Source organism: Chrysemys picta, chromosome 4 (genome assembly GCF_011386835.1).
Source record: "Chrysemys picta bellii isolate R12L10 chromosome 4, ASM1138683v2, whole genome shotgun sequence".
Lineage (NCBI taxonomy): Eukaryota > Metazoa > Chordata > Testudines > Emydidae > Chrysemys > Chrysemys picta.
Genome location: NC_088794.1, coordinates 34475643 through 34500349, shown reverse-complemented (window position 1 = coordinate 34500349; position 24707 = coordinate 34475643). Strand labels below are relative to the sequence as shown.

Below are 24707 nucleotides of genomic sequence, written 5' to 3'. Positions count from 1 at the left end.
AGAACCTAACACAACTGGCCCCTGATCTCAACTGTGGCCCCTAGGGACTAATTTAATACAAATTAATAATAATATAAATCAATCATTATTTAAAAGCCACAGCTGGGATTTTTTTTTTAGCATGCATTATGCTTCATGGTTGCAAACATAAAACTACTAGAGATTCCCACTAACGACTTATATGAAGGATACTGACAAAATTCAGGCAGTTCAGTTCCATAAACACAGGCCTTTACCACTTGAGCTTCATTGGCTGCTACTCATTTAGAGATTTTTATAGGTCAGCCACTATAGGGAAACAGTCACAAGAACTTGAGCAAGTGTGACTCTATTTAACAGAGAACAACTGTGTATGCGAGCGCACAGGCATGTGTGCCTGTGCGCACACACAAACACACACGCCAGTATGTTACAGTGGATGCAAGATGCCACAGAGATTATAGGGAGAGATGGAACACATGGACGGTGATGAGCATTGGTGCTCAAAGTCTTCACAATGAGAACAGACACATTCCCAGGAGGAAGCAGAACTGCACTCCCATCTTACCGGAAAGTACTTTATAAAGATTTGTCATATGTTGAGCGAAACCCTTAAAGCCCGATCAAATGCCCATTAAAATCAATGGGACTCGTTCTATTGCCTTCAATGAGCACTGGATCAGACCCTTACAGCATAAACTATATTTCAGGCACGGAGAGGAATAGACAGTTGGTGGTTCAGGACAGTGGCTCTGGCTCACCAAAGTTCACTTGTCAACAACTGCTGCCCTTACACCTTATACTGCAGCACGATGATCATTGGGGCACCTCGGCTTCCAAGTCCCAACAGTGTTTGCAAAGAGATGAGCTTCTGTTGTAACATTTTCAGAACCCAAAGAAAGGTAATGCCACAGAATGTCTCTCTGAAACCAAGTGAGAGCTGTTCCCCAGCTTCAGCCGTCAACTTGCCTCTGCATTTAGTTGTGAGATTACACACCACAAGGCTGTCTATTTATTTCAAGAGACACTCATGCCTCTGATTTCTCTAGGGAAACCTAATGCTGGGAGAGTTTATCTTCCTTCACATCAGAGCTGGAGCATAAAGGATCGTTGTCGGTATCCGCTATTTGTTCAGTAACATTTTGACATGATGGCATGTGCACATTCACCCTGTCTTCATAGGAATGCAGAACGTAGGCCATGCTCAAGGTTTCCTTACAAAAAGAATTTTGTTCTCACTTTAGTTCAGGTTTCCATAAGGTTCCTCAGAGTGCTCAATAATGTGAATGGGTTCGTTTAGTGAGGCCTGATACAAGGACTGGTCAGGATGATGAATAAAGAAATGGGTCAGATCCTTGGGCTAGTGGAAATCAATGTGGTTCCATTGAAGCTGTGCTGATTCAGACCAGCGGAGGATCTGGCTCAGTATGTCTGTATGGATTATTTATGAGTATTAGACCCCCACCACACAAAACCCATTGGTTTTAATGTTTTATTCCTGTTTAGATCTCTCTGCTCCCTCTCCTCTCTGCCACTTACAGATTCCCCCCTCTCCTCCTCCCTGGCACTGTTACACATGCCAGACCCAGCCAATTACTGTCATTCATATAGAACACCACAGGATCTTCGCATTGAAGAGCTAACAATCACATTCAGACAAATGGAATGCCCAGGTCATGTGCCAGAATGCATGGAGATATAGGGTCAGATTTTGGGCCTCCCTCCAACCCAGAGTACACCATATAAATGGGTTAGCATACCCTTTCCCTACCGCTCACTTCTCCCTGCACTCCAACCACCTCACTCCTCAAAAAAAACCATCTCCTACCATACCACTAACCAGTACCACTTCCCTTAGTGCATGAGTAGGATAAGCTCTGAGCCCCCATCCCCTTACTCAGCCCCCTACTGCCCACCACCATGTGACTTCTGCTCCTCCACACAACTAGGTCCTACTCCCACCTCTTATCCCAGTATTCTCCATCTTCTGCTCCCCAGCTCCTCTCCCTGTTCCATCCCAGCTCCTAGCCTTTTCACTTCTTGCTCTCTGGCATCATCCATCTTAGCTTCTAACCCCCACAGCACCTCAGAATCCTCCCCACCGCTACAGATACTATAACCCCCTGTGCAGCTCCTGTCCCCCTACCTCCGTCCAACCTCTAGGTGCTGCCTCCTCCCTTTTCAGCTGCTCTTGGGAGCCCGTGTGGGATAGCAGGAGGAAGCAGGACAATAGGAGCCTTCTTCAATCCATGCAGACCTAGAGGTAGCCAGCAGGGGAAAGCAGGAGGAAACAGATACTGTCATTCGATCAATCTGAGGGGATGCAGTGCAGGTGACAGCAGCAGAAATTCTGATTTGGTCTCGGGAATACCGCATGTGTCTGCATGGTTTGCATAGTCTCAAGCTTGTCTCTAGGTGCAGGTATGAGGCTCTTGAAGGAGATTTCAAGAGAATTAACTTGATGTGGAATATGAGAGGAAGACAGTGAAGGATTTAGAGGAGAGAGATATATGGGAAGAGCAGCAGGAGAGTAAAATGACTAACATTTGGGGAGCTTTACTGCCAGTTATGGTTAGTATTTCATGATCACGTCTTACTCCCATGCTGTACTGAGAAGAGACTGGAGGGAGGTAAATGAAACATGCTAATTGGAGATGTGCAGATATTCTACTGAGTGGAATCAGCATCTCTCCATGGATACCTTCGTGAAACCCAGATAGCTGCCAACTTGCCGCACCCTTACAGCATTCCTGGAAATACTCCTCTAGCTTTGATGACTGAAACTCCTTTTCTTTATGGCCTCCCCAAATTCCACCTTACCAGACTCCAACACAGGCAGAATGCCACAGCCTTGTTTCTGACATGAGCCATGAAGAAGGAATACACCTTCATCTTCAAACAACGCTATTGTTTCCCCTTTCATTTCAGAATCCAGTTAATAATTTCTTCTTTGTTTTTAAGCCATCATAAACTTGCTTCAACCTTCTTCAAAGACTTCGCCAATCTCTGCTACCCATCTAGCTCCCCATATTTGCCTCCTCTCTCATGGACCACTAGAGCTTGCCGATTCTCAGAAAAATGAATTAGTTAAATATGTTATTCAATGAAAAACAGCAAATTTAATCAAGCAATGTGTTCAATTAATAGTATTAAACCAGCTCTATCAGCCCACCCTAAACATACTTTTTCAGCCTCACTGCAACTATTCATTATTTTAGGCTGGTATTTAAAGGAGTTAGATTTCAATGAGATCAGAGTACCTAACCGGTGTTGGATGCCTAAAACCCTTAGGCTCCTTTGGAAATCCCAGCCTGACTTTTTAAAAAATAGTTAGCATGAGAGATGCTACTAACAAAACAAAATTCTACCATATTGTGCACGGTCTAAGAAATGTGTCACTGACATCACAGCCATGACAAACCTCTATCTGCAGTGATGTCACACCATTCTGAAAGGACCAAGCAGACAGTCATCACAGAAATTAGGTTTAAATAAGAATAGAGTTGAGGCTAGAAACAAGGCTAGATGTAAAGATGTCTGCCCTGGTAGACATCAAAGGGAGTTTAAGGACTCACCCCTCTGATGATTGCTAAACACAGCATGAGTCACGTGAAGACAAGATTTCCAACTCTTAACTGCTTTCCCATTGCCAAAATTAGCAAGCTTGTCCTGACACTCCAATGTTCACAGGAACATTCCCTTTAAAAAGTGGCACAGAAGGGAAGGTACAGAACTAACAGCAGAAAAGTTGAACAAAAACTCACTTTGTAGGTTTTGGGGCAAGAGGTCGGGATTTTTAAAGGGCACCCAGAGAGATTCCAACACCGGCCCTTTTTTGGTAGAAGATCATCTTGGGGGTAACTGTGAAAATTGTGTTGCGTAAGGGAAGGGTGGCCTGGGGTAGTACTTGAGCATATATGGAGTGAACAAAGCTATATTAAACTAGTTACTTCAGTCAGTTACTGTGTTCATGAATTTACTTTGATTTATAATTTATCTAGGAAAAAACCACACCTGTCCCAAGCTATAGACACTTCTGTGATTAATTAAAATTACAATTTAATCAAACCAAACCAGCAGCGTGAACCAGAATATGATAATAATAATAATAATTAATAAAGTGGAAGCAGACCCATACAATATCCCGTCTCACTCACAAACAGCAGCCCCTGTTATCCCTTTCCCTTCCCAAAAGGCTGGCAGTGGGATTGTCAAAAGCACCCATGAGAGTTTTGAATCTCACTAACATTCAGCAGGAGCTGGTAACGAACTTAGGCTCCCCTGAAAATCTTAGACTTGGTAAAGGGACCATCCATATATCAGACCCTGAAGGCTAACAGGTTCAAGCTATTTTTCACACTAAAAGTTGGGGGAAGTAAGGTCCAAATCTGAGAATCCATCCTGAGGACTTCCACCTAGACTCTACATTGATGCTTCCACTAACTGGAAGCTGATCAAGATTTTTCCCCAACTTCAACAGGATAGGCAGACACCCACTATCAACCCATCGGTGGTAATGATCAGTCCCTGACACTGGCACAATTTCTAGCTGCCTTGTCCCAATATGCCCCCCAAAAGAGCAATGGGCTCTGTCTCACAGCGAGCTGAGTACCCTGGCCGTGATCCAGCAAACATCTTAAGTATGTGAGTAATCCCATGGGACTCAGCACCTTGATGGATAGAGTTGCAGGAGCATGGAGCCAATAAGCATGTGGGTTAGCCACATGGCTGTCATGATAGCCACGTAACTTATTCAGAAAGTTTGTCACCCATGAGGCTACTAAAGTCGTCAAGCAGTCAGCCTCAGACCCTCCATCCCACCCTGGTAAAAAGGCCCCAGAGGCTTCTTGGTTTCAAGGGACATCGCTCATTTTAGTGCCAAAGTCACCTACATTCCACAGAAATGTGATGCCTCTCACTTCCATTGTTAAAAAATGTGTCAGAATCAAAGAATCATGAAACAGAGGCTATAGAAAGCCTTCTATACACTCAGGGCCGGCTCCAGGCTCCAGGCACCCAAGCACATGCTTGGGGCGGCATCTGGTAAGGGGCGGCGGGGGGAGCGCGGCGCGGCATTCCGCGGGGGGGGGGGGCGCTCTGGCGGCGCGGCGTTCGGCGGGGGGGGGGGGCGGCGCGGGTGCGGCGCTGGGGCGGGTTCCGGCGGCGCTCGGCGGGGGGCGGGGGCGGGCTCTGGGGGCTCGGCGGGGGGCGGTGCAGGGCTCGGCGCTCAGGGAGGGGGTTCCAGCGGCGCTCGGCGGGGGGGGGGTGGGCTCCGGCGGCGCGGCGCTCGGGGGGGGGGCTTCCCGGCGGTGCGGCGCTCGGGGGGGGGGCGGCGCTGGGGGGGTTGTTCCGGCAGTGCTCGGCGGGGGGGGGGCGTGCTCCGGCGGCGCAGCGTGGCAGGTGGCGCGGCACGGCGCTCGGCGGGGGCTCGGGGGGCAGCACTTTTTTTTGCTGCTTGGGGCAGCAAAAAAGTTAGAGCCGGCCCTGTATACACTAAAGAAGGGGATCTTACAGAACTAAAAATATTCTTACAGAATAATTTGTGTCCCCCTCATTTCTGGTCACTTTCACACAACTCACCCCACATTTGGGCCCTGGCAGGCTGAGGTGTGTGGTGGGGAACAACTTCAGCTCACACACAGACTTTGCAATGCAGCAGGGGAATCAGTTTACTAGGCCTAGTCCCAGCTTCACCCCACCCTGGGACACTGGATTCAATCCAGTTGTGGGGTGGGAAACCATCTATATTTAAGGCTGGATAAACAGCATGGCCATAATGCCATGACCTCACTCATCCTCCCTTAGCCTCATGCTACACAAAATATTCACCCAATATTAACTGTAACTGGCACCAATTGTAAACCAAAGCAGTGGCATCAAATCAGGTTTCAGTAAAACACAAGCAAGATCTATGGCCTCAGTTAAATCTGGACTGTCCACACCTTATTAACCCTTAAGCTCTCATTTAACAGCCTAACTCTTAGGCTGGGATCTTTGCTTGCCAACATCCCAACCTTTTAAGAGTTAACTACTGGCAAAACCAACGGTGGCATCAAGATTACACATCTCAATTCCAGTTTAGGTCAAACTCATAATTTCTCCCAGCACTCCCCTCGTCAGTGATCCCCACCTCAGGCCCTCATATCACCAGCCCCACTACAGTAGCTATTGAAGGGATGTAGCTGCTAAAGCTGGATGAATAAGGACAAGGAATTCAAGGGCATGCTGCAAAAGCTATCTCGGTAAATTCCCTCAACCCCCAAGAAGCACACAAATGCACCACCACCATCGCTAACCCCTCCCTTCTTGTGAGCGTCTCATCTTTGGCAGAAGTGTTAATAGAAGCAGGCGTGCTCAGGAATGACCTGGGAGATCAGAGAATGACTGACCCATAACTCATGCCTCATCCCGGCTCAGAACTGACCAGCCTGCTTCTTAAATACCGTACATCACTCTAACGTGCATTGCAGTGACACCAGCATCAGGAAACAATGGACACCATTGCTGACCGCGTGTGTCTTCATACTCACACTCAGCAGGAGGCCCTTGTTTTCTTTGATGGCACCTATACAGCCGACAAAGCCGATGATCATGACGAAAGTCCCTGTGACAATCAGCAGGTTGGCAGCCGACAGGGATGGGAAAGAAGAGGAGAGGGTAGCAAAGTTCCCTTGGGTAACAGCCAGCCAGATGCCAACTCCAAGGATCCCGCAGCCTCCCAGCTGGGAAAACAAAGAGAAACAAAGAAACTCTGTCAGAGCATCCACTATTCGTATTATTTTTATCATCTATATCACAGTAGTATCTAGAGGCCCCATTGTACTAGGCCCTGTGTACACACGTATGCACACACATGCGCTCACACGCACACACAGAGTAAGAGATCATTCCTACCCTAAAATGCTTTCAGACTAAATACACAAGACAGACAAAGGGTGGAGGAAAGAATCATTATTATCCCCATTTTACTGATGGGGAAACTCAGGCACCGAGACATGATGTGACCTGACCAAGACCATGATGTGTCTGTGGCAGAGTCAGAACCCAGATCTCCTGAGTCCCAGACCAGTGTCTTAACCACAAGGGCAACCTCCTCCTCTCTCCTTCTCTGAGGGAAAAGCAGGCACTCTGGGAGGCAAGGGTGAAACTCCCATAATTTCTGGTCTGGTTGTGGGCCAAAATATCCCCAGGCATTATTTAGGTAGCTCAGAGAACTGCACATAAAGCAGTGTGTGCTACACCCCCTCTGCCTCTTACCCATGACACACAATCTCCCACTCCTGGCATGCCCCCTACATCAAGGCTTGCAAGAGGGACTGCAAAGTGCTCCTTGCGGGTGTCCTAGGCACTGCCTGTGCTAGGAAAATTCTCCATAGCCAATTAAGGGGGGAGGGTTACCGCATACAGGGGCTATAGTGGGAGAGAGGATCCCTTCCCTAGTATTGCAAATAGTGACACTGATCACCCGTATTGTGGCCTAGTTACTTTGATAATTCAATCCTCAGCAGAGAACTTGAAGACTCCTTGGGCTGGTCTAGAACAGGCCCAAGTGAAAAGCAATAGTACACGGTTCCCAGATACGTAAAAAGTGGAAAGGCTGCACTAAGGTGTGGCCAGGCTCCATCACAAAAACAACATCTATCGTGGCTATATTCACTGGGACTTTTTAAAAAATGAGTTCATTTATCAGCCTGCTGTTTATAATTGTGAGAAAGCCCACAGAATTGTAACAATTCAAGTAAAGCTGTGAAATTAAATAGACTTAAACAAAGGGGATTTCATTTGATAACAGTCCCACAGCAGAGCATCACTTAGGTTTCTTTCAGTCTCTCTCTTTAAAATAACAGATTTTTTTTATTGAGTTTTATAATTGCACTTTATTATCTAAAATCAATTAAAGGCTGGGAAAGAAACCATGTTCACATAGTAATAAGTCACATGTGTCATTCTCTTTCAGATGCTTATCAATTAAATGTCTGCATAAAGTGGGTGAACGTAAGGCAAATCATGAACCAGGAAAGGGAGGAGAAAGAGCTAGCTACAAACTCAGACAGTAGATCTCAGAAATGAAATAGAAGAAAACCAAGGAAACTGCAAAGTAATCTCTCAGTTTGAATAACTCTAATCAGTTATTTAGGGCTGGATTGTGCATCTGCGCTGGCCCCATCCCCCCTGAGGGCCAGTGCAGAGCCACACAGCTCAAGGCAAGGCTGAGGGAAGATGCACAGACTGCACCATCTTTTAGTATGTTTTAGCTGGTTCCCACAGTTGCTCCCAACATCTTTGGCAGGGTGGTAAAGGGCTGGGGCAATACCTCACACCAACCCCACGAGATCAGCAGATAGGCTTCCAAGGAAGGTCGGGGAGTCCCCATCATCGGAAGCTTTTAAAAACAAGTTGGACAAACATCTGTGAGGGATGGTCTAGGTTAACTTGGTCCTGCCACAGCGCAAGGGGCTGGACTTAATGACTTCTCAAGGTCCCTTCCAGCCCTACATTTGTATGATTCTATCTCCTGCCACACATCCTCCACAAGAGCCAGGGACAGTTCAGGCCATATGATTCCCACAATTATATACAATCTATGTACACAATAACCAATCCATGCATCATGCAGTCATTGCCAAGATTTCCAAGGAGGTGTAGTCTGACCAAACAATTTGTTTAGGTGTTCATGCTTCAGGTACCATCCCACCCCTTAGTCATTGTTTAGTGTGCTTCAAGGAGGATGCAAACAACAGCAATGAAAATAAGCAAAGGAAACAACAGCTTAAGAAAAATCTCTTAAGCATAAAGGTCTATTAGACTGGAATAGCATCTACAGAGAATCCCAAGGCTGGAATCAGTTAAAATTAGACTGGTCAAAACAACTGAAATACACTCTCAGGACCTTCCTGCCCTAGCAGGGAAGATAGAGAAAAAACTAAGGAATATGTTCACCTCTCTCCAATTTCTATGATTCTATGCCTCAGAATCAGCCTCTGAGCACGGGACACAACAAGGCTACACAACTGTCTCAATTAGGCAGTAACGAGTGCAGATCCCCAGGAGCACCAGAGGCATCCATTTGCAATCCATTTAGCTATTATCTTTAATACAGTGCTTATGAAATTCCAAGGCACCAATAAAATGCAGCATATGTCATCCCCGTATCATAGCACTTATCATTGTTATTTTGTTGCCTTGACTGATAGTGAATGTATATGACTGTACTTTGTAATCTGCATGAAGTGCGTCTCACTAGCAAGCATTATTATTCATGCGGCAGCCGAAAGATTTGATTGCAACAACCGTTCCAGCATCACCTGTTAAATTCTTTGCCATATGAAGAGCATAAAGGATATAAAGTCCTTCAAACACCATTGCCCCTAGGATCCTAGATTTCCCCAAAGACACCTCTAGCATCAGACTTTTAGTTATGAGTACATTGATCCTGCTCTCAAAAATCACCCCACACCAATGCATCTTCAAACAGAAGCACTTGTACATGCAAATGCTGGGGTTTGTGGGTGTATCCATTTAGTCCAGAGCTGAAAACTTAAGGCCAATTTGTCAGCCGGTGTAGATCACCATAGCTCCATTAACTTCAATAGAGCTACACCAATTTATACCAGCTGACGATCAGGCCCAGAGTCTTTAGACTTCTAAAAGGAAAAGTTGATTGACCAAAGCTGGAAGTCTGGAGACAATCGCACCAGCATTCCAGTGTCTTGGGAATGACTCTTTCAGCAATAGGCCCAATTAACTCACTCTGACTCACACCAGGGGATTTCACAAAGCCCTTCTCATGGGAAATGACAACCATGCCCAATCCTTCTTACTGCAGTTACATTCATTCCTCCCACATTCCAAACCGTTCTCTGCTTCGAGTGCCCCACATCAAAACCACTACATGACAAGCTCTGTCCTGAGAGGCAGGGACTCCTTTTAGAGCAGGGGTCTCAAACTCAAATGACCATTAGGGCCGCATGAGGACTAGTACATTAGCCCGAGGGCCGCATTACTGACACCTCCCACCCCCACCCCCGCCCCCACTCCACCCCTTCCATGAGGCCCCACCCCTGCCCCGCCTCTTCCCACCCCTTCCCTGCCCCCATTCCAACCCCTTCCCCAAAATCCCCACCCCAACTCTGCCCCCTCCCTGCCCCCAGGGGGTGTAGGAGAGGTGTGGGGTGTGGCAGGGGCTCAGGGCAGGGAGTTGTAGTGTGGGGTGCAGGAGGGGTGAGGGGTACAGCAGGGGGTCAGGGTGCGGGGTGAGGCGGGGGCTCAGGGCAGGGGGTATGGGTGCCGCATGGGGCTCAGGGCAGGGGTTAGGGGTTCAGGAGGGGCATGTGGTGAGGCAGGGGGTTCAGGGTGCAGGAGGGGGTCAGGGTGCAGGAGGGGTGCGGCATGGGGCTCAGGGCAGTGGGTTAGGATGCAGGAGGGGTGCGGGGTGAGGCGGGGGTTCAGGGCAGGGGGTAGGGGTGCAGGAGGGGTGCGGCATGGGGCTCAGGGCAGTGGGTTGGGATGCAGGAGGGGTTGGAGTGAGGCAGGGTGTTCAGGGCAGGGGGTCGGGGTGCAGGAGGGGTGTGGGGTGAGGCAGGGGGTTCAGGGCAGGAGGTCAGGGTGCAGCAGGGGGCTCAGGGCAGGGGGTTCGGCTGCAGGAGGGGTTCGGGGGCAGGATCTGGCCCAGCGCCTACCGGGGGGCAGGGCAGGCTCCCTGACTGCCTGCCCTGCCCCGCGCTGCTCCGGGAAGAGGCTGGAATGTGGGGAAGGGGGGCGGAGGAGCTGTGTGTTGATGCTGCTTCAGGCAGCGCCTCCAGCAGCTCCCATTGGCCACGGTTCCCCGTTCCCGGCCAATGGGAGCTGCTGGGGGCGCTGCCTCAAGCAACAGCAACACACAGCCCCTCTGCCCACCCCCCTCCCTACGTTCTAGCCTCTTCCCGGAGCGGCGTGGGGCAGGGCAGGCAGGCAGGGAGCCTGCCCTGCCCCCGGTGCACGTCCGGCCGGAGCCGCTGTAGGTAAACACTGGGGGAGGGCGGGGTGGCTGCGAGGGGTTCGCGGGCCGCAGATAACCCCACGGGCCATGTCTTTGAGACCCCTGTTTTAGAGCTAAGCAATGCAGCTTTTTAAGGCCCTGATTCCACAAAGCACTTAAGCACACTCCCTATTCATCAAAGCACGTAGGCATATGCTTAATTTTAAGCATATGTTTATGTCCCCTTGACTTCAGCAGCACTTAAGCATTTGCTTACGCACTTTCCTGAATAGTAGCCTAATGGTCTGATCCAAAGCCCACTGATGTCAATGGGAGTCTTCCAGTGGGCTTTGAGTCCGGCCACAACTGACCAAATGGACCATTGCTGAGCAACTTGAGATACACTGGCCCTTACCATTCTCTGAGTACAAGCTGCTACCTCTGCCATCCTGAGAGTCTGTGGATTTGAGAGACCTTGTTTATTTACATTATAGACTTTGGAGCAAAGAGAGACTAACGTAAAAGTTTTGTTGCAGTTGATTCCCTGCTGCCTGCCTGTCTGTTTTGATTTCTACTTGACATCTGAGGAGCTGCAATTTATGGATAATTTTACTCCGTTATTTATGCTGTACTTTTCCTCCTTGTTTGTGCCAAACACTTGGAGGAAGAGTGATGAGATGATAGCTCTTGACAGCTTTCAGGACTTGCTGTGATGTGAAATAAAACAAAAACAAAACCACTAACGGGGCTGCTTTTGATAGCTTTCCTGTGTTCAAGAAAGGTCCAAAATTGTCGTGGTTAAAGGAGACACTAATCACTGAAACAAAAGAGCGGCAGAAAGACTGTGGCAGTGGTGTGATATATTGGCAAATAAATACAAGCCCTTACTGAGTTCATGTGGCAGGTGAGAGACAGGACCTGCTTATCAAAGATGATGCCATATGCCAGATTTCTGATTATGGCTTCACTCATTCTCCTCTGAATTAAAAATCTGATAACATTTTATCCAATTATTTCTGATGTACCACTCCTTTGCCAATGGCACCCCAAAAATTAATCTCAAAACTAGATCTGAAACTGATCACAGCTCATCTTAGCAAGGTTTCGTTTCCATAAATTATATACTTTATCCTTCTGTAGCACATTTCCTTCAAAAACCTGACAGTACTCAGAGGAGAAAGATAATTTTGTGGTTAAAGCACTGCACTGGGACCCAGGAGATTTGGATTCAATTCTTGGCTCTGCCACACACTTCCTGTTGTGAATCTTAGACAAGTCATTTGATCTCTCTGTGCTGTAGTTTGCCAACTAAATTGGGGATGACAATCCTTCCGTTATCCATGTTGTCTATTTTTGTAGAAGACTGACAGCTGTTCAGAGCAGACTGTTTCTTACTACGGATATACACAGTGATGAGTGCAACTAGGCCTTGATCTTGGCTGGACTTTCTCGGCACTACTATAATACACATAATAAAGCATTTCACAAAGTTTAGCTAACCCCCACACACCCCAAGTGGGATAGAGATTATTACTACCTAGTTATTATCCCCATGGGTAAACTTTGACAGAGAGAGGTTAAGTGATATAACCATGGTCCAAGGGTCAGTAGCAGACCTAGGAAGGAAATGTAGGGGCTTGAATCTACTCTCACTTACCCCAAGAGAAAATCCAGAGAAACTCCACTGAACACAATTTCACCAGTGTAAATCTGGCTGTGTATGTGATCAGTCTACAGTCCTAGGAGTCCTGATTCTCACGTCCAGTGCTCAAATGGCTTGACAACACCTTCTTCCAATAGTCCCAGCCATGATATCTCAGCCATGCTTGGACCAGGAATGCGTAATTACTAACTTCATCCAGGTGGCAGGCACCACTCTTCAGTGTGCCTTACTCACCAGATCTCAGCTGAGAGACAGGGTACCATATTATGCCCCACTGTATTTAACAATGCCTTGCATGAGAGAACACACTGTGGTCTCTTCACTGTGTGTTGCTAAACTAATAATGGAATTTAACTCCTTGTGTGCCTACAGCCCACAGCACACAATAGGTCCTTGGAAGCAGCATACATATTAGGACTAGATGAACAGTAAGAATCTAGCCTAGTTCAGGAGCTATAGGGCTTGCAATGCCTGTAGAGAGACACCTATGTTTTAATACAAAATAGGCCCATTGTTAAAAAAAAATGGCTAATGCTGCTGGGAAACTCCCCAGAGATGTCATGTGCACATATCGAACTGTGGGCCCAGTTCACCAATCCAACCCACGTACATTAGGTACCAATTATGCTGAAATCAGTGGAGTTCTAAGGAAGCGAATTGAGCCTGCGAAAAAGGAGAATTAGGCCCCGCGTGTTTGTGCAGCAAGTCTTGCATGCTGTGCAAACTGCAAGAACAAAGAGAAAATGATTTAAGTGTTCTCCTTTCGTGCATAAGCAAAAATAGAAGAAAGAGCTCAATAGCTGTGTCTGTACCAGGCTCCTCTGAGTTGGCTCCAACTGCACTCATTCCTTGGCCTCTTTGAAGGGGACCAGAGGTATATGATATTCATCAGTTGCAGAAGGAGCAAATACTGAAAAAAATCAGTAAGAAGCCCCTTTTCTTGACACCCCCCTCTCCCGCTTTTCTTTTCCTCTTAAAATAGCAGTGAGCAGTTTCTTGCCTGGAGCTTTAGAATATGCCCAGCCAACACCCCTCTCTTGCACAATCAGAAACTAGAAGCATCTACGTTAAGTTTACATGACATTAAAAGAACCACCTCATCCCAACTGAGAGACTCTCCACTCTCAGCTCAGGAACATCCACAGCAGGACATCCAGAAGGCAAATAGACTCAGCTTCTGTCAGGAGCAAATTCCAGAGTGAAGCGCCCTCCACTGAACATGCGCAGCACTCAGCCCTCAATTATGTAAGCCTAGGGATTCTCACTTCAAGCTGTCCAGCAGGTTCAACTACCTGGCTCAAATGCTGGGAGAAAAGTGCTCCCTGAAATAATCAGCACCAAAACTAATCACAATGAATACTCTGAACTGCACCTAGAAACAAACTGGCAGCTAGTGCACCCGCTAGTGAGCAGGAGTCCTGTGTTCCCTGCAAGATGCACTGCTAAGGGCTGGATTGAAATCTTGGAATCCAGCCTGAGGAAGGAACCACACTTCCCCAGGAGCAGAGCCCAGCATATTGTGACTCAGAGTCGCAGTCCCTTTCCTGCTTCCTCCATGCTCCTGGGGGAGGGAAGTCATTTCTGTCAGCCCTTTTGCAGGCACAGGTTGCTCCCCCTCTGCGCCATCTCTGATGCATGGACTGTTGCATTGCATGGGGGTGGAACCAAATCTCTACCCGCACCCTGGCCATAGCCACCCACTCCATGCCAACCTGCACAAGAGAGAACGCAACAGCTTGGTGGCAACTGCTCTTCCTTCTGCATAGGTTTCAGTGATATGGGTAGACCATGCAACAGAATAAGGGGGATCTTTATGTCCCTTCCTCCCCTGCATAGGCATGCAGCAGGGCTCATGACTGAGCCCTAAGTAGGCAGGTGCATTCAGTACCACCTGAAGTTTCCAAATGGTCTTCAAGTTTAGTTCCAAGTACTGTGCACGGTTTATTCTGGTGGTGACAAAGGCATGGACAGTTATAGCAAGGTTCAAAACTGAAGGTAACATCCCACTAACCAAGCAAAGATGAAGTATCTCTCTCTCTCTGAGACACACACACACACGCTTTGGGTGGAAAAACGGCCTGTAGAATTAGATCTTTAGAATAATTCTAATGGGTTAGAAAATAAATTATTCAGACTTCAGAGCATACATTTAAAATTGATCCTACAGCACTGTAAACAAAGTAATCCCAAGCAACCCCAGATACATGCATGCAACTGGAGGAATTAATTCTGCCGCTACAGCTACTCGCTTACGATATAGTGGGAGAAATTGCCTCATTGTTCATCATAATGGCCCTGGTGTCCCTAAGTGATTTTTTATTGGTTTTATTGCATAGAAAATGCATCTAATCAAGGATTTTCATGTTGTATCTGATTAGGCTCAACACACCCTATCTCATCGTTTAGACAGACATTCTTTTGCATTTAAAAAAAAATCAACTGATATTGGTCATACAGTACACTCAGATTATTTGATTTTGCAGTAAAACTAATTCACATATTCAGATATTATTATTATTTCTGTTTATAAACTAACAGGCAAATCATGTTAGCCTCTTAGAATCACACTGGCTATAAAGTAATTTCCTATATGCATATGCTATCACCTCTTTAACTACAAAGAAGAATAAAAGTATACAGTGGAACAGTACTGTCATAGTATTAACATTGTTAGTAATAGTTATTGGCCTTAATAACGTAAGGCATACCTAAGCTATTGTTCCCTTTATTCCTCCAACAGCTCTGGTTTGTCACAGACATATTCAAAAGAAATGAGAACCCTTCGTTATAAAACAGCTTCCTCCACTATGCTGATCACAACTTGTTATAGAAGTACATGTGGGGGACCTGCTAGTGGTTCATCCAGATGAGATGACACTTTAGAGGTTATCTATTATGGAGGAGTAAGGGTTTGAGAGGGGGGCACACACAACTGACTAGCTCTTCCTTTGGGAAATGGGGTTCAAATCAGCAATTATTCACAAGTGGAATATGTCGGGTGGACTCAGTCAGATAGCCTTGTGGACATTTGTCCGTCCAACAAAAATCACTGGAGTGTGGCACTTGTTTGTTCAGTGTGGATCTAGGACTGAAATAGCTTCAGTGTCAATATGGCATGAATGGGATGCTTTCGCAGAACTGCTGGGGAAGGTGACAACACATACAGGCCTCCATACCTACATGCAGCTAATGCTATGTCTCTTTTACTTTCCAAGCTCTGAAATTCACCAAATGTTATGGAAAAGAGGGGGAGGACAGTCATCTGGTTAAGGGTCTGAATTGAGACTTAGGAGATCTGGGTTCAATTCCCTGCTCTTCCACAGAATGACTGTGGGAAAATTACTTAATCTCTCAGTGCCTTGACTCACCATCTATAAAATAAGCATAATAATCCTTTCTCCCACCTCTTGTTTAATTAGATTGGAAGGGCAAGGCAGGGACTGGTTTTTACTGTGTGTATTTACGGTACCTAACACAATGGGACCCTGATTGTCTCTGGGGCTTTTAGCAATAATAATAAGTAAGTAAATAAATAAATAACAATGAAATACATCAAATTAGAAAAAGATTCTGAAAATATTTTGCTTAGTGGGGACACGATCCTTTCCTTCATCCCCTGAGTTTGAGCCCTTATCTCTTTTGCAGAGTTCAACAGATCTAGCAACTATTTCCTGGCTACATCAAAATTCATTTAAAACATCCATACTAGAGCAAAATTCTCCATGGATAGTTCTATTCAGCTACTGCCCTGAATAGGGAGTTATGGGGAACTTCATTGCCTGGGAAGGAGCTCAGCGAGGGATTGTCTCTCAAACCGGCACAATACCTGTCTTCACTCCCTGATATTCAGACAATTCCATCCTATGCTATTCAGGTTCTTAGACCATGCCCATCACTAGGTCATCTGAACGCCTTCCAGTGATACTGTCCTTTAGTGCAGGCTCTACCCATTCTTGTGCTCTACAGACCAGAAGCCTTGCTCCCTCCTCCTCCCAATGAAGTCTCTTTCATGCTCTTGAGGGTGAATGGAGCTAGCAGTCCCTTGAGCTTCCCAGGTTTAGATACTCCAGTTCCTCTGGCCCTTGTGTAAGGTTCCTTTCTTCCTTTTCCTCTCATTCTGGACATCTCTACGAGGGCTAGGGACAATCTTGGTCTAAAGAGTTGGCTGTAATGAGACTGACTTGGTTTGGAAAGATCACTACAATAGAAAAGTTAAAGGTATCAATTGCCCTGCTCACACAGAGCAGAGGAGCCATTTTGAGGAGAAGGCTGAAATAGATATCCTAGGGGAAAATAAAAGCCTGAGTATTTCAGACATAACTTATTATGCGGTGACAAACTAATGGGAAACGGGGCACTCTAGGAGGAGACATATTTGCTGTAAACTGAATGAAGCACACATTATTTGTTTTATAATACCTGGGACTAAAGACACTGAGTTTTTCTCTTACCTGCATCGGGTAACTACTTAGTAATGCCAGCATGTTTGGAGGGAGCCTCTGAAGGATTTGTAGCCACTAGAAGACAACTCTTCAAGATCTCCAACATTATGTGACTTAGCATATCTAAATGACGAAGGTAAGCCACGGAGATAAACACAATGGGCCAGATTTTTAGCTGGTGTAAACTGGTGTCACTCATTGAGTTGAGCATTCACTAGCCTGAAATGCTAAACTTGCCATCTTCTCCCATTTCACAGACAAATGATAATACAAGCCCCACCCTCCTTCCTTCCCCACCACCAGTTTGAATGTGAACTTTCTAGTGCAATTTTAATTTCTTGCTTCATTTGTCTAGCACCAGCCTATTCTCAGGGGTGGGGGGCTGCAGACATGCAATTAGTTAAACCGCTCCTAATCCTGCTTCTCGCCTAGCTGTAATTCAGCTCTGACTTGCACCTGGGAGAATGCTACTCTTCTTAAATCAAACAACAGAAATCCCCAATGTAATTAGCTACTAATCAAAATCTCTCTCTTTCTTGCTCAGACCCATTAGGCATATAAACCATATTTCCTTACAGATGGGCACAGGAATTCAATGGAGGTTTGTCTTACTCCAGAATTACTAGTGGTGAGGGAGTCTTCTACTGGCCTGACACGCAGACGATTTGTTACAATTTCTGCACTTTTGATCTGTGACAATTGTAAGCACATGCTAGATGAGGTGCCTACAAGAAATGGATTCCAGTTTCATCACTTATTCTGAGAGTCACTCTCTGAACTAGAAACAATACTTGCACCAAATGCGTTCTGCACTCGAGTCATGATACACTGATCAGATCAAAGGAATTTTAACTGTGAGCCTTCTAAACACACAATTCTTCCTCCTTTCTACTGCTGTCTCCTCTGCTTCAACCCCTTGGGTGAGCGTTTCAGAACTGCTTAAGGGAGCTGGATGCATGGGGCAGATCCTCAGTGGATGTGAATTGTCATAGCTCCATTGCGCCTGAAAATCTGCCCCACAATTCCTATGAAAATCAATGGGAAGTGGCTATCCAAATCCTCTAGGTAGTTATGAAGATATCTGCTCTTATTTTAAAGTATTGGGCAGCCTTTCTAGAGTTACATTAATGCTCATGTGAACAGGAATGCTTCAGGAGGGCTGGTGGAGCACAGGGAATGAAAGTCCTACCCTTTCCACAATAAAATCTACCACGTTTGTAAATGAAAATGAGTCTGGTAGTCTCAATATAATTCCTGGTGAACATCTATCTAGAGCAGTGGTTTTCAACCAGTGGTCCATATACTATGTTTTAGATTTTCAAAGGGGTCTGCACCCCCATTCAAAAAATGTTAGGGGTCTGCAAATGAAAAAAATGTTGAAAACCATTGGTCTAGAGGCACAACACAGCATCAGTGTCTCTAGTGTATTTCAGCCCAGGATTGCAACAATAGGATGCACCACTTGAGCTGTGGGGGGAAATTTTGCAGTGTGCAAGGCTGCTCTAAAGAGGACTGTAACCTGGGCAATCCATTCCTCACTAAATTCACTTTAGTTTGTACTTCCATTGCTTCTAAAACACACACTGACTCAGCTCAGAACAAAAGTGCCAACTCCACCCAGCATGGAGAGGATAACTCCGTGTCAATAATGGATACGCCTCTACTATTAGGTTCAGGGCTTCATTTTAAAAACAAAATATATTTCTTGCTGGATTTTTTTTATGTTGGTATTTTATTTTGCTTGGTTGTCATTTTATTTTGCTGTTGTCTTCTTGCACTGAGATTCCTGCAACCCCTAGGTAAGGACTTTCAGATGGATAGGACTGAGTTAGGCACAGAGCATTACAGCTGCCACTCCTTGCAGTTCTGCAGATGATAAACAGAGCACAGGGATTAAAAATTAAAAGCTCTATGAAACTAAATCTTTGGCCTGCCATCCCGCTTCCTTTCCATCTGGTTGAAAAATGAATTTCTAACAACAAAAAGCTACAATTTGCAATGCTGATAAAACTCCGAGCTTGAAACATAGGCCATTATTTACATAAGCACCAGATAAATTCCTTCAAAAGTTACTGGTTTAGACCATCAGCTGGGAGAAATCAGTGTGGCTCCAATGAAATCACTGCACTAGTTTACATCAGCTGAGGATCTGGCCCATGGGGTTGTCTTAAATGTCAATACCTTGAATGGCAGGGTAATGTGCTGCTTTCCCTGTTTCTGAAATGAATCTCCTGCCCAGCAGTGCAATCTGGTGCTATCCATTATGCTAAGCATTGATTGAAAGGGAAGTTCAGTGTGTCATTATCCATGGTCTTGAAATCTATCCTGCATAGTAGTGCAATGTGTCTTATTCCAGGGTTATTGAGTGGAGGGGCTTGTTTGTTCGTTGTTTAACTGGAGTTTACTGCAGAATGTGCCAACTACTGATGCCTGTGATCCTGAACTGTATCCAGTCTGTCACAACAACATCCTGCTCTCTGCCTCCTTGATCCTCAGTGCCCTTTCTGGCAGCGTAATCTGTTGTCACCTGGTCCAAGCAATGCATCTCTGCAATTTATATTATTTTATTTCCTTTGAATCAAACGTAGCCTATAAGATAGGCTTTCTTTTAGGAGGTTTGGAATTTGCCAGGCTAATACACTGTGCTAAGCATTTTCTTGTCAGTCCTAAAAATTCTATGAATAATTCAGCAGGCCACTAAAAGGGCCTTTGTTTTGATGGTATCAATAACAGCCATATTTAAAATTACACTTTTCTAGTTTCCACTGGTAAAGTAATGTCCTCTCCAGAAATTCATTATTCTTCTTATACCTAATTAACCTTTCAAGTTGCACTCCTATGTAATCAAAAAAATATATTTGAGTACAAATAGTGACATCAAAATAAAGGAAAGGAAATTAGAATGCTGTGTTTATATTCCCATTGGGAAAGTGTACCAGAGGTTATTAGGATGATCTCTGATGTTGTATTAGTAGCATTCTTCTAAGGTAGGTTCATTCCTCTAAGATATATTTACCATATCAATTGCAGTTGCAAGCAGAACAAAACTACAGTATCTGTAACTTAATCATATCCAATCCAAAAATGTATGTGGTGTTCCTTGTACAAAAACGTATTGAAGCTGTCTTGGTTGGGGCTCAGAGACCCCAATTCAGCAGAGCAATTAATCACATGCTTAAGTCCATCCTTATTCAGCAAAGCATTTCATCATGTTAAGTACCATTGACTTTAATTAGTAATTTCTGTAGTATGCTTAATTGCACCATACTGCAAAGCATATCAATGACTGAGGATGCAAAAATGCAGAAAGGTAATAGATGAAGATGGCCTACAATGGCAGTGTTACACATGAAAGATTAAAAAATTATCTCAGAGTGGTTTGAAATTGATACTTATCAATGCCACAAGTATCTAATTTGGAAATTTGCCTAAACTTTAATTCACATGGAGGTATGATAAGTAAAGCACTGAGTTAATAACAACTTAACTGAAAATGCAAAGCAAATGCATGTATTAGAGTGAGATTGCAGAATGAGTAAGAGTTGAGAAAAAGATTATACATCTGCTTCAGGTTCTAGTTTTAACTGACGCAAAATTGAAAATGTTAAAGCTTATTCATCTGCTCTTCAAATGTCATTTCCAAATCCACCTGGGATGATCATAATGAAGTCAGTATAGTTGGAAAGAGAGAGATGTGTACAAGCTCTGAAATCTGAATCCAACAGAGGAAGTGAATCCTGTTTTGAAAAGGCAAACAGAAAAGAAAGGATATAGGTTGTGGTCTGGAGTTCCTATGTTCTGAAAAGTGATCTCAAAAGGGTCTCAAACACAGTCTTGAAAATAACACAAAACAGTGTGATGACACCACTGCAAATGTTGGCAAGGCCACATCTGGACATCTGTGTCCAGTTCTGGTCAGTAACTTTAAAAAAGCCATAGCAGGGGAGATTGAAAAGAGAAATGAAAACTATGGGATTTAAGGTCTGAGATGGATTTACACATAATGCAAAAAGCATGATGCTTGCAAAGGAGATGAACTAGAGGGGACTTACTTACAGGATCCTGCAGTATGCCAAAAGGAAGAATGGTCCAGTGATTGGGGCACCAGTCTGAGAGTCAAAAGACCCAGGTTCAAATCCCTATTCTGCTACAGACTTCTTAGGCTACGTTTACACTACGAGCTAGGGGTTTGATTCCCAGCTTGCATACGCATACTAGTCTGAGTGTAAAGAGTAGTGTAGCCACGGCAGCAGTGGCACGGTTTAGCAGTACAAACCCACCTGAACACTTTAGGTACATGCTTGGCTTCGCTAAGCTGGGCCTGTGCTACTGTGGCTATGCTATTTATCCTTGTGCTAGCATGAGTATGAGTAGGTGAGCTGGGAATCACACCCCTCGCTCATAATATAGACCTAGACTTAATGTGACCTAGGGCAAGTCGTTCATTACCATTTGTAAAATAGCACTTTCCTCTCTCACAGGGCTAAAGTGAGGATTAATACACTAAAATTATAAGATGCTCAGATAGTGGGGGACACATACGTTCCTAAGATTAGTAGATGGAGAATCATGAAGGGTACAGGAACAACTGACACAGTACCTCCTTTTTACCTTCACTCAAAATATAAGAGTAAGTAGTGACTTGAATATCTTTTAAAAGGCAGCATATACTGAACAAATAAAATCAAACATTAATTGATGAGGTATATACAATCATAGAATACAATATAGAATTACTTATGGTACGTCTACACTACCCACCAGATCGGAGGGTAGTGATTGATCTATCGGGGATCGATTTATTGCGTCTAGTGTAGATGTGATAAAAATCGATCCCCGATCGCTCTGCCGTCGACTCCGGAACTCCACCGCAGCAAGAGGCGGAAGTGGAGTCGACGGGAGAGCGGTAGCGGTCGACTTGCCGCTGTCCTCACAGCCAGGTAAATTGACCTAAGATATGCCAACTTCAGCTACGCTATTTGCGTAGCTGAAGTTGCGTATCTTAGGTCAACTCCCAGTGTAGACCTAGCCTGAGATACTATAGGGCTGAGGGCTTCAGAAAACTTCATATTGGATGTAGGTATAATAAAAATTAAAACGCAAAATTGAGTTTCACTATAAAAAAAGGAAAAAAAATACTGCTATTGTAAAAAGCATGCTGAAAAATTCTGAAATCCTCTTCAAAAAGAGAGTCATATACATAAACCCAGGTTTGATTTGCAAATACGTCAGAATCAAAGGCAGAAGGGCATGCTGCTGTCCTTAGTCCTGAAGTAGAAAGCAGACTAGCATGCTGCTCTCCTTAGTGCTAAAATATAGGAGGGGGTTTTGAGAGCATGATCCACTGCTGCACATACACTTGGTCCTTAATAATCTGCGGGTGATTTTAAGAACAACCTCCATTGTTCCTAACCTGCACAGTGCTGCCATCTTCTAATGTAAGGTTCCATAAATTTACTGTGGATTTACTGCTTGAGCCCTTATCACAGGGACATTACCTGTATTTGCAAGGATATAGAATGCATGATCTAATAGGTCTTCTCTGACTCACTGAATACATATATTGCTGTCCCGCATGTCCCATCAGATTCAAGCTCCTGAAGCTTAATAGCTTGCTTGACAGTCCAATGTACTGCTGGAAAGGACATAGTGGCAATAAAGGTAATGCACAGGGCAAATTCAGACAATGCTGTTAACTCTGCAGCCCTAAAGGGACACAGGGTCAGGGACAGGTTGAAATGCTAGTGTGATGCTTACTGCATGTGATCCAGCAACACATGGTGTGGAGTACACGCTGCTTTGTTCTGACTGCGTGCTCTGTGCTGATAGTAATATATATGTGATATATCATAGCCCTGGCTTGCGTACACGGTAGGCTCTTCTCTCCTCCTGTTTGACAGGAAACTGCCACCCACAATTCCCTGAAGCCCTCCACAAACACACACACCAGTTCTGGGTACATTCCTATTCTCCCCACTGCTCCCCTCAAGGAACTGAATCCTTCCCCAGCTGACATGGCATAGAAATTTGGAGAAGGATGGTTTGAAGCTCGCTCACTGAGTCTCAGTCACTGGAACTGAGGAAGCCCAACAATAATAACAAAATATGTACAATAAATAAAGATGCAGACAAGGACTTCACTTTCTGAAGCTTAGCCCCTTCACTGGGAAGGGGGAAGCAAATGTCTCTCTCTAAACTGGGCTTTCTATGGGGAGACTCCTTTTACATGTACTCTTCAATCAATGTGTAGCATTCAAAACCTGTAGCAACAGGATCTCCCAGTATGGGGCATTGAACCACTGATCTATACCAGACTGGTGAAAAATAATCAAATTCTAATGACAAGCGGAAAATACACAGAGTAAAAGCGTCATCTCGTTGCTTTGAAATTAAATAGAAGCTGAGAGAAAGTGATTCAGAATCCTTTCAGGGTTTCTTTTAAATGTATTGTTCATTTGCTTATATAAATATTATTATTCTAATTACATAACACCACCATGTGAGAAGTCCTTTATAATAAAACTGTTTTTATCATCTCTTGCTTTTATAGCTTAGATTTTTTTCCTGTAAAAAACTCTCCTACATAAGCAGGGGTAAGAGAGAGAGCACAGACCATCCCCTCGTTTCATTTTAGACATTTTTAAATAATCACTTATTTATCGTAGGCTCTGCTGTGCACTAGCTCATCTGAGGGTTTCCTACCCTCTAAGCTGTGCTCTTTATACACTATGGACCATCCCCCGAGCTATCTACAGACATGGGCAGTGTGCCACAAGCACCACCTCAAATAAACCTCTCTTTGCACTTGCAATGTCCAAAGGAAAGCGTTTACCCCAGTCTTCTCGTCATGCTAACAACTGGGATGGGGGCATTTCTACTATATGGAGTATAGATGTGTAGCCGATCAGCAACTCCATAGCCATGTACAAAAGGAACGCCTATGGTATTGTTTGCTTTTGGATTGCATTTCTTTTGGAAATCAGCAAATGAGTGGGAGTATCACAAAGCTCCTGAAGTAAAATCAGAATCAAATCATCTGCACTGGGATTGTCTAAACAGGGAGTTTTGACTCGCTGCCAGCTACAAGTATTCCTTTGGCCAAATAACTGCTGCCGCATTATTTGAGCCCCAGAAGGAGATGACTGGGTTTATCTTCCTAGTTACCATGTGACCTATTGTAATATGTCATCATATGGTATATGTCATAATGTAACACAGAAAATGCCGTTTCTGGAGTCGTATCATGAGATCCCACGATACTCCCCACATTAATTCAACAATCAACTCATCTGGTCTTTTTAATTAGAACAATGTATCATGCGTTCTTCCTTCCAATAGGAATATGAGGTTTGTTAGCATCCTGTATATGTACATTATATGTGGAATTCAGATTATGTATATGTTTAATAAGGACTTTCCAATTGATATCTATGGAATGTATTTAGGAAGCTCTGCTTATGTTTTCGCATTGCCTGGTGTATGTATTGCTTAGCACACCTTGATGAAGGAGTATGACTGACACCAATTCATAGCTTTTTTATTGCTTTTCTCCCTCGTGTTATAAATTCCTGATGCAGTTGTCATTTATTGCATTTTTTATGTTTGTCGATTTTATTTACATACTCTCCCTTGTTATCAGAGGGAAAAGGGATTTGGATTTCTAGAG

The 24707-nt window shown here is 44.7% G+C and overlaps 1 protein-coding gene across 18 annotated transcripts in view; it reads right to left on the bottom strand.

Annotated features, from left to right (window-relative positions):
• TSPAN4 (tetraspanin 4) overlaps positions 1-24707 on the bottom strand; it is a 716150-nt gene that overhangs the window by 108765 nt on the left and 582678 nt on the right. For all 18 annotated transcript variants that reach the window (XM_065594660.1, XM_065594664.1, XM_065594659.1 and 15 more), the window contains one exon: positions 6510-6701. In XM_065594660.1, the coding sequence (XP_065450732.1) occupies positions 6510-6701 (192 nt within the window). The remainder of the gene's footprint in view (positions 1-6509; positions 6702-24707) is intronic.